Raw genomic sequence first — 10,928 nt, forward strand, 5'->3', positions numbered from 1 at the left:
ATAGGCAGACTGCCAAATCCGGAAAGAAAACGCAACAGGAGTTACGAACGTTTTAGACAATATTATTGTGTAGACATTTGTTTCGTTCTTACCAGGTATATGTAAGATATAAGCAGTGACCTACTTATTGCAAACCTAACAAAAGTCAAATCGTGCGTTTGCGGGACGGTTCTTTGTATTTGACTGATTCCTTATGACAATAATTTAAATTGGTATTATACAACTAGACCTGGTAACATAACAAAAGCCTGGTGAAGACATGTTTCCTTTTTTGTTCAGTGACATTTACTTTCCGAAATAAAATATCAACAAAATCGTCATCAAACATTTTCCAGAACAGGAGCTTTTATTTCCGTTTCTGACTCGCATCAACCAAGTATCTCACTTCCGGTGTTGCTGCTGAAAGATAAGATGAAAAATATACTATTATCGCCTATTTATAACAGACTGATATGTTAGGAACTGTTTAGGAGTTTTTGAAGGCATATAAGCGAACAATATAAAAAGACAACAAAAGTGAAGGGATTCAAATGGTTCTGATTTTTGTTTGTTTTTGTCGTCCAAGGACAAACCACCATCAATATTTGAATTTTTGAATGGGAAAATACATAAGTGGAAAAATAGACCGACACAGACTATAAGTTATGCACAGTTATACGTCATAAATCTACTGAAATATGTTTTACTATTTATACGGATAAAAAAAACAACATTTTTTAATCCGGCTAGGTATAGTTATACATAATATGCAAAATCTTCGAGACCCGATTTAAGATTACCATCTTTAAAGACGGTGTGCTATATTTAGAAGTCAATCTTCAACTTTTGATATTGATGGAAATTCAAAGTTTTCTACAATTTCACAAACATATTCATTAAATCTATATTTGGTTGATTTTGCAACATGAAAGGTCAACATAACATTATATTTGTAGTCCGTACTTAATTGGCGTAAATGTGGTCATTGACAGCTTGGGAAGTACTTTCGTTGAGCAAATTGATGATCTTGTAACAAAACGTTGTCTGTAAGGATTTTGGTGCAATTTACGGATCCGATAAGATAGATCCTTATTTGATATTTTACTGATCTTTGAAAGGGAAATCCAATATATCAACAAAGTGTCGATACTATATGAGTAGAATGTAAAGCAATGTCCAACAAACCCTGCTCTTTAGATGCAAGACGGTTTTCTCATCAGATACGACTTCGTCTTGTCGTAGAGGCTAAACTGTCCTATGACATCATGTTCAGGTAAAACATGTTTGTTTTTTGACTTTTATAATATTGCACAATTCTTACGTTCTAAGGTCTTTTTGAAGTATCTCTTACCATTTACCTTTCAGAACACACATGTTTCCAACAATTACGCTCAGCTAATCGTAAAAATATTACAATGAATATATTAATAGAGAATGAGTTTTTAGATTAAACTGATTCTTTGGGGGGAAAACCCCCCAGAATTTCGTACTTTTTTGAAGAAATGAGTCAGCATGCAACAGCAGATAACAATGCATTTCTTTTCACAAATATGCAAAATGAACAAAATATATTTTTAGCAGAGTATTATTTTATGGATAACGGATTTCTAGTTAGAATCGTACAGTACTCATTTACATGGTATTCAGCTAATACTAGCCTTCTCTACCCCAGAAGCTATATATAGTTCTAGTTATATACGACATAATTATGTATTCATTGAGATAGATAAAACTATGAAACTAGTGGCGTAACAAATCATTTTTCCGATTATATGCTTACATGGGGTCGAGCGTCCGAGGCGCGTTCTGTAAGGTCATATACATTTTCTCAATTTCACTTTAATGACCAAAACACGAGTTGCCAAACTCCGTCCCCTGCGTTATCAAATTTTGAAAATATCACAACAATGTCCAACAAGTTAAGAGCAATTTGTCCCCCACGACAGGACTCTAAAACTCTAGTGAAGGAAGGGATCTGGATGGCATCAGGAAAAAACAACAAGGAACATGTCTTTTGGCTAAGAATACTTTATCAATAAGTGAGGAAACCACTGAGTAGTTTCTAAAGAATTAAAACAAAACTGAATTTATATGCACTTCATTAAATTCTGCGACCTGAAACCATGGAATGTAAATAAAAACATTGTCTTAAATGGTGCTCATCAAAGAATTTAGCACAAGAGACGGATTTTAATAGAGAGCCAGGTGCGCGACTGTGGGTCTGTCAAGCCGGAAACTGCTAAAAGCAAAACAAAAAGAGCATTGTTCCCTTGTAATCCGCTATGAAAAGTAAAAACCTCGGCAATCGTTGCATAAAAGGACGCGATTGTTCCGTTTGCAATATTTCATTTTCTGAACAAAGCATTCCGACATCTGACCTAAAATGCACCCTCCTAAAGAATGGTCCTAACTTCCTTCTTCAAACTCAGCCGACCACACAGCGGCATATTAGGTGTTGGAAAGTTAAGATATACCAAAACGTCTGCACCGATTGCTGCAATGAAGACAGTAGCATCAATTCAATGCTCTTTGCTGTCCAACGCGATAATCACTCGCTGCACAAGTTTGCGTAAGGAGAAAACAATACCTAGCTGTCATATTTGAATACATATTTCTTGTAGATGAGATTCACATAATTTTATTTCATGATTTCACTGTTAGTAACGTTGCTACTTTAATTACAAAAGTCAACATGGCGTCGAACATTAAATAAAAAATTGAACGGAAACATTTTTGTGTGAAACCGAGACACTGCAAACTTTAATTTAACCGATACGGACCTAGCATTTTGTTCAATGTTGGTGTTGGAATTATGCTAGATGTCTAGATGTCATTTAATTAAATATATATTTTCCAAAATTTAGGAAAGAAAACTACCAATAATAAGATTTGATGATATGGTCTACTTTATTGAAGAATGGATGGTTGATTGTCCACTGGACACGTATTCGTGGATCCTATTGGATCAATCTAATGCCATAAAAAGACCACAGAAAAAATGCCTAACTCGAAACCGAATTTCTCCCACAACCACTATAGGTTCCCTCACCCCGACCCGCTCAATAAATCTGCTAGGAGTTAGTTAACACTGGCAGCAGTTAAGTATGATAGTATACGACCCTTGATAAACCTCGTATCATTATACAAACTGAACTAACTCGAGTTAGATAAAGTGATAACCACTGTCACCGGTTGTTGAACCTCTAGGTAACATAAGAAACAACATTGTAAATGATATTACTAGTCATATAAAATATCACAGTGAGAGAAAACGAACTATAAAGAGATTAATTGGCGCTTCTAATGATGTAAGCTTGACAGCTAATAGGTCTTCAGTGTATGCATCCCGTCCGAACCCAATCAGTTTAAAGACTTCGGCACTCAGATTAAAAGATTAATTGGTACATGTAACTACCAATCCGCGATATCCAGGGGTTACGCTCACTTTCGCTCTATGCAACCCTGGAATATATATATATATAATATATGTCATAGCAAAATTGAAGACTCAGTGTGCGCCGCCTCGTTAATGAGACAAGAAGACTAGTTCGATCCTTTGGTGTACATCAAGAATCTCGCGATCGCATAACAGTAAATATTGGCTAGGTTAGAAGTCGGATGTCTCTCCTTTGTAATCTTTAAAGGACAAGTATCATCCTAGCGATTGGTCAGGTGTTTTTTTTATCCGAGACCAATCAAAAAGCTTTCTTTGTGCCTTCAAATGTGCTATGTCATATTCCAGTTGTGCAGAGAGCGACGCAAAGTATACAATCGTAAGCTACGTTACAAGCGTTATCAAGTCAGAACATAAATAGAACAGCCATAATAATAACATTACACCTTCTACCCAGGAACTTTAAGTTTCGAAATCTAAAATGTTTTCCATCTCACTAGTGTTCTAAAGAAGACAGTTTGTTTTTGTACAGTAACAATTACTTTCTGGAATAAAATAACAAAACCTCAAGTATTCTGAACTGGAGATTTTATTTACGGTTCTCAAATTAACCGACTATCTCGCTGTCGAAGCTACTGCTGCTGAAATATATAATATAGAAAATATTATCATTGCCTATTCCAAGCCTTGATTTATGATTTTTGAAGGCAAATAAGCTTACAATATAAAACTTACATGTAGTACCTTTCGCATTATTGTGTTAGGTTATTCACATTTATAGATATATTTTGTGGTTTTATGCATTCACTTCCCCTAAAGCAAAACGACTTAATGTAATTATTTAAGATATACATAAATACTAATTACTTTAATTTAATACCGTAGGACATTATTGGATATTATGCTTACGTTGTTTGGCAGATAAACTTTAAATGAGCTGTACAATCACCGTCTCCCATCAGATAATTATCAGAGCTCCACAAAAGGAGGCAGCTACCGCCTTGTGCTTGGTCTGGTTGATTCCGACCCCATTTTATGTAGGTTACAAACTCCTCGTCTGTAGATGCCCATCTCCACACGCTTTCAACTTCCTCATCCGTGCCATCAATCCAGTAGTCATTTAATGACGCACCTGTAAAGTGAGTGAACGTCGTAATATTCAGTTAACGCGTTAGATTCACACACTTTTTTGCTGAAGTGATCATATTAATTGTGTCCTATGTATTTTACCTATATCTGCAGTGTTTAAGGCGTATACCGACACAGTCGATAGCTGCCCGGCATTCACCCTATCTGCATGACACGCATTATATCTGCGCTGCAAGCACCGTATCTTCATTGCATATGTCCTATTCGATCTACGTCCGTTACAACCCATTCCTCGTCATCTTCCTCCGATCTTAAGTGATTTGTTTTGGTGCTATTGTTAAAACTAATGATGTTTCGATCACACTATATTACCCTATATTTTGGCCATTTTCATATTCACCTCTTATCAACTTTCGTATGGTATAATCACCTTAGGCATCCACCTCTGGGGCTGACATAGATATCTCGGGTTGATACCGGGAAGGAGATAGAAGTGAACCTATAATACGCTTACTACGTTTTGTTTTTACTATTTACATATTTCGCTTGAACATCTTAGGGAAATAATACTTAATGAGTTAAACGTTTAGAACGCTCTATTGCTTTCATGAAATAGCTCAGCATTTTCTCTCATCACAAATATTACACGCGTGTTATCTTCTCTCAGAAATCCGTATCGTGACGTTACATGAGGGAGAGATAAAGTGATATAATAATACCAACCAGTGTGATGATGTATTGCAGATATTATGTAGTTGTGCTCATTGGCCGACAGAACCGTCGCAAGATGTGAATGGAGAGCCGTGCAAAATGCCTTGGAAAAAAACCCAACAATTACAAAATGTTTTGTAAAGAGTCAGTTGTTACCAGTGTTTTTTTTAATTCCACGATTCGAATGAGAAAAGCAATTTTAATTGCATAACAAAGATTACCCTTTTTAAAAAAAATGTGTAAACGTTACCGATGCTTCACTCCACGAGGTCTTTTCGTGAGAAAACAGGTAACACTTGTTGTTGTAACTCTCCCATCCGTCTCTACAGTTTCCAGACGCTGTATCAGAAATAAAGGTAATGACACGTTATTGCGGAATGTAACATGGTATACGGGTATCTACAGTGAACTGTTAACTAGATACTTGTTATGATAACTAGATACTTGTTATGATAACTAGATACTTGTTATGATTACTAGATACTTGTTATGATAACTAGATACTTGTGATATCCAACTGATTCACTATTAAGCTCATGGCGTCGGGCCGTTGAATAATATATAGATAAGATATTCATGCTTTTTCAAGATTATACGGGTAAGCACAAGCAAGTTATTTATATAAATCAGGGTTGTCAACGGTTAGCTGGTTAGCCGGTCGGAAGACCACAAACCGGTTACCAAAATCAAGTACCAAATAGCCTGACATTTATTTACCCTTATGAGGAGTGCTGTGTTTACCTGGCTTGGACCAACAAATTATCTATAGATGCGACCATAATGTGTTATTCTTGTTCTCTATTGTAAGTATTGACAAGGAGATACCGTAAACACCATAAATAACATGAACACATTTTAAACGGAAGCCAGAGTACAAAGGTGAGGAATATCAACTTTAAGAGTAGAACTTTTACATACGAGTTGTAAATATAATCTGAAAAGTACACCCTAGTTGGTTAAAATTTGTTCTGAAGAACAATATTTCCGCATATGATTTCTACTATAAATAATTGTAATTGAATTCCGCCTTACTGTATTCCAACATGTGTTGCCCATGAAATAAACTTACTGAGATTTCATCTGCACATGAAACTATTTCCTGCGTTTAGCTAGAAATAGGCGAATACATTATCATGCTAATCTAATATATACGGGTATGTTTGCTTACTAAATATTGTGTTAGATGTTGTTTATTGTTGGATAAACAGATTGACCAAATAACCGATTAACAAAATTTGACAACCCTAATATAAAGGCATATATTTCAATATATCATACCAGTGTTGGCTTGATTTGATCCATACTGTCGGCAACCGCAAAGTGGTGCCAATTAAACATACAGTGATACACTATGGTTCTTTCCAGTGGCAGTGTGGAGGACACTACAGTCGACTGGACTCACTGGGAGGGCAATAGCTACCGCCATCAGACGATTGGGAGAAGCTGCAGAGAGAGAGAGAGCATCGTGCTGGCTATTGCACAAACGAGAAGAGCCGATGTGGAAGCCGACATAGACGAGTAGTGGTTTGGCCACCACTACTGACCCACCAGCCGGAGGATGTAGTGATTAAGGGTCGAAACATCTGAAGAGGGCTGAACATCACAAAAACAGCAGTGAAGAACTACAAGTCAGGGATGTCACAAGATGCAGAATTACCATCATCTGTAAGCAATCATTGTTTTTTCTGAGAAATCAGTGACTTCCAGGAAAGGATGGATGGAAACTGGGGAAGACCAGTGACGCTGGAGAGACAGATGGCATCCATGAACGGACTGGAGCAGGGTACATTGTGTCAGCAACTCGGAGTATAGCTACCGCAAGGGAGCACCTATATCAAGCTACAGAGAAAAGAGCAACACCCCCAGAGCCTCCCGAGTGGAGGGGGGGGGATGAGAGGCTCACTCGGACGGATCCAACGGAAACGACCAGGACACGAACAAACACGACGATGATTCAAACAACGTTAAGTGGCAGATGGCAGCATTGGTAACTTGAATGAAGCGAGCGTCCATTGTGTCCAAACAGTGTGGGACAGGAGATTAGACATAGTGCAGTGGCCCAAGACAAACGACGCGGCAGCTTGGCGAAATCTTGACCAGGACCTGGAGGCTATTTTGGAGACCACTCTACAGGGGAATGGGGAAAGGAAAGTAGAAACACGGACGTCAATTGTGTACTGTATATGCAAAGAACGATTCGGAGTGGAAACATCCAGAACACAACCCAGTGCAAAGACAACAAAGGAGAACAGGAGGGAACTTAAGATCAAACAACTACGAAAGGAGCTGAGGGAATTAAGAAAGAGGTTTAAAACAGCACCAGATAGTAAGAAAGTTGGGATACAGCAGCTCAGAGACGACCTTAGGGAGACACTTCGCCGCCTTAAGAAGGAAGGGGAGAGCAAGGAAGAGGGCAAATTTTGTAAAAGATCCATTCCAGTTCTCAAAAACTTTGCCAGGAGCAGAGAGATCAGGCCATCTGGAAACCTCGAAGGAGGAAGTGGAAGCTCATTTCAAAGGTGTCCATTCAGACAACAGGAGAGCAGAACCTTTAGGATATTGTCCAAGAATCCTAGAGGTAGATGCCCAAAGTACTACATTGGATACCAAACTTCTTACCTGGAAAGAGATTCAAGACGTGGTGAAGGGAAGATCAGGATCAGCCCCAGGATCAAGTGGGATAACATACAGGGAATGTCCAAGACTGCTAAGGAGACTAAGGTAATTTGTAAAGTATGGAAAAAAGGGACCATACCGGCGTGCTGGAAGAAAGCAGAGGGTATCTTTGCTCCCAAAGAAAAAGCACATCCGGAAAATGATAATAAGCTACTTCGGAGGGATACAGTTGCGGTTTACAGTTGGGGAGAGCACTACAGCGTGGCAAGACCTGGAAAAGTGAATAGTTACAGGATGTACCATTTCATCTAAACTCTTCATCATGGGAATGAATATCATCATCAAGGCAGCAGAGAGAGAAACCAGAGGACCTAGAATGGAGTCTGGCATCTACCAACCAGCCAATAGAGGCTTCATGGATGGCTTAACGATCACTTCCACCACACATGTACAGGCCAGATGGGTCTTGTCCGCGCTGGAGGAGGTAGTTACATGGGCACGGACGCAGTTTAAACCTCGGAAATCACGTTGCATGATTATGAGGAATGGCAGACTCAGCCGACAGTTTGTACTGAAGGTCCAAGAAGAGGAGATACCTTCAATCATTGGCAGCCCCATAAAGTGCATAGGGAAATGGTTTGATGACACACTTAGTGACCGCCAGAACCACAAGAATACCCAAAGTCAAGTGCGCCAGTGGATGAAGAAGATCCACAAGTCAGGACTTCCTGGGAAGTACAAAGCATGGATATACCAACATGGCATGCTACCAAGGCTCACATGACAGTAGAAGGGTTAGAGAAGATGGTGAATGGGTACCTGCGGAGGTAGCTTGGGGTCCGACCAAGTTTCACATCAGTTGGGCTGTACAGTTTGTTCGGCAGAACTACAACTATCATTCAAATCGGTCGTTGAAGAGTTCAAAGTAGCAAAATGCAGGCTGGTGATGACTCTGAGGGACTCCAAAGACATGAAAATCAGCGAGGCAGGGATACAGACAAGAACAGGGAGAAAGTGGTCAGCAAGCCCTGCAGTTGGTGAAGCAGAGAGTATGCTTGAGTTGAAGGATATCATCGGGAACGCCTGCGTCGGAAGACAAGGAGTTCGCTTCTCTCATTTCCAGCAGTGGGAGAAAGCAAATACCAAAGAAAGACGGCAAATGTAGCAGAAAGAAATCAGAAGGATTGAGGAGGAAAGGAGGAGAGGGAAATCTGTGGAACTCAGCAAACAGGTAGCGTGGACCAGATGGAATCTCCCAGAGAGGAAGATGACGTTGGCTGAAATATAGAGCATGGAGCCCTTCCGGATATCATTCCTGCTTCGATCTGTGTATGACACGCTACCATCTCCTGTTAACCTGCACCAGTGGGGATTGACGGAAGATCCTTGCTGCAAACTATGCAGAGGAAGAGGAACAATGGCTCATATCTTGTCTGTTGCAAAGAAGCACTAAGACAGGGTAGACACCGAATGGGGCACGACAACGTCTTGCGGGTCCTAGCAGATATTCTTAAAGTGGAGGGAAAGAAGAAAAGAACTGGTGTAAGAACAAACCAGTCTGGTATCAAGTTTGTGAAACCAGGATAGAAAACCACAGTCAAGCCTCGAAGCAACTCATCCATCTTGAAACGGGCGCCAACATGGGAGATGAAGGTTGACCTTGCCAGGAAGCTTGTGTTTCCAGGAATTGTGGAAACAACGCTGAGGCCTGACATGACAATATGGACAGAGCAATCCAGACACCTCATCGCCATAGAGCTCACCGTACCAAGGTAGGAAGGCTGCGTGGAAGCCCACTAGAGGAAGAAAGCCAAGTAGGATGGGCTAATGGAAAAGTGCAGGAGCAGAGGATTGACAGTATGGCTCTTTCCAGTGGAGGTTGGCTGTAGAGGTTTCCCCGCACAGTCAGTGTGGAGGACACTACAGTCGACAGGACGCACTAGGAGGGCAAGAGCTACCGCCATCAGACGATTGGGAGAAGTTGCAGAGAGAGAATCGTGCTGGCTTTGGCACAAACGAGAAGAGCCGATGTGGAAGACGACATAGACGAGTAGTGGTTTGGCCACCACTACTGACCCACCAGCCGGAGGATGTAGTGATTAAGGGCCGAAACATCTGAAGAGGGCTGACCATCACCTGATGACGTCAAATGAGGCTTCGCGACAAGAATGACAGCAGTGACGGACTACAAGTCAAGGATGTCACAAGATGCAGAATTACCATCATCTGTAAGCAATCATATCTACAAGTATAGTTATGCATTTCATATTTGCAAACAAGTACAACCCAGATTGAGAATTTTCCATGTAAGAATCTAGCTATATGCCGCATATAACTAAATATGCATACATATGTAAGTGGGGACACTTTCCCGAATGACATTCTGCATAGATTTCTAGCTTCAGGATACGCTTTTTTGAACCTAATAGCATCGATAAAATAGTATATGGGGAGACTGTATATTTGGATTGAAACGTTAAAACTGTTCCTTTTACGCATCAAATCTTCTACATTTTCTATCTGATATTTTGAAAATGATGTTAAGTTTACATGACGTTTAGTGATATTTGTAATAGTGTCATATTGCTTTATGCAATTAACAAATATCTCTCTCAACCACTACTTGACCTCATGACTCGTGGCAATGATTTCCTCGTTCGGAAACAGTAATAATACATCTTAAAGGAATGTGGTTTTCTATATATAATTGTTCTGTCTATATATAAGTCTTTATGTCTGTGTAAAAGTATGACTTTGAATACGTACCTTTTTCAATTTTGGTATACAAAACTAACAACACAAAAAGGAATATCTTCATTTTGTGTTTACGCTGTGTGTGACCTATATTCAGTTCGAATAGACTGTGAGACTGATTAAATAGCTATCTGGTGTTACTCCTATCGTGGGATTCTTCCATGTGCAAGTCAAGTTAGATGTGCACACAAACGTACATGTATATAAATGGATTAAATGCATAGTTATATGTATGCATTTTTGTATTGAAAATTCTGTTTGAACAGAATAGGAATACATTTCAAAACCACATTTATGACAATTCGTAGTGACGAACATAGGAAAATTAACTTATTACACGGGAACAGTGTATCTTATATTATCCCCGATGGGCATATTGTAAACT

General features: G+C 39.5%; 1 protein-coding gene across 3 annotated transcripts; it reads right to left on the reverse strand.

The window, feature by feature from the left end:
* Nucleotides 1-314: 314 nt before the first annotated feature.
* LOC110450683 (perlucin-like protein) lies at nucleotides 315-10,641 on the reverse strand. 3 transcript variants are annotated; one of them, XM_021498310.1, is made up of 5 exons: nucleotides 10,556-10,641; nucleotides 5,424-5,512; nucleotides 5,186-5,276; nucleotides 4,283-4,505; nucleotides 315-399 (listed from the first exon to the last, which is right to left on the reverse strand). In XM_021498310.1, exons 1-5 carry the CDS (start codon nucleotides 10,605-10,607, stop codon nucleotides 369-371), a joined length of 486 nt encoding a protein of 161 aa, XP_021353985.1. In that variant the 5' UTR covers nucleotides 10,608-10,641; the 3' UTR covers nucleotides 315-368. The 3 variants fall into 3 exon arrangements, with proteins under 3 accessions (XP_021353985.1, XP_021353983.1, XP_021353984.1); XM_021498308.1 differs by lacking the exon at nucleotides 315-399 and adding an exon at nucleotides 3,945-4,014; XM_021498309.1 differs by lacking the exon at nucleotides 315-399 and adding an exon at nucleotides 3,947-4,011.
* Nucleotides 10,642-10,928: the final 287 nt, after the last annotated feature.

This window comes from Mizuhopecten yessoensis, unplaced genomic scaffold (assembly GCF_002113885.1).
Source record: "Mizuhopecten yessoensis strain PY_sf001 unplaced genomic scaffold, ASM211388v2 scaffold5459, whole genome shotgun sequence".
Lineage (NCBI taxonomy): Eukaryota > Metazoa > Mollusca > Bivalvia > Pectinida > Pectinidae > Mizuhopecten > Mizuhopecten yessoensis.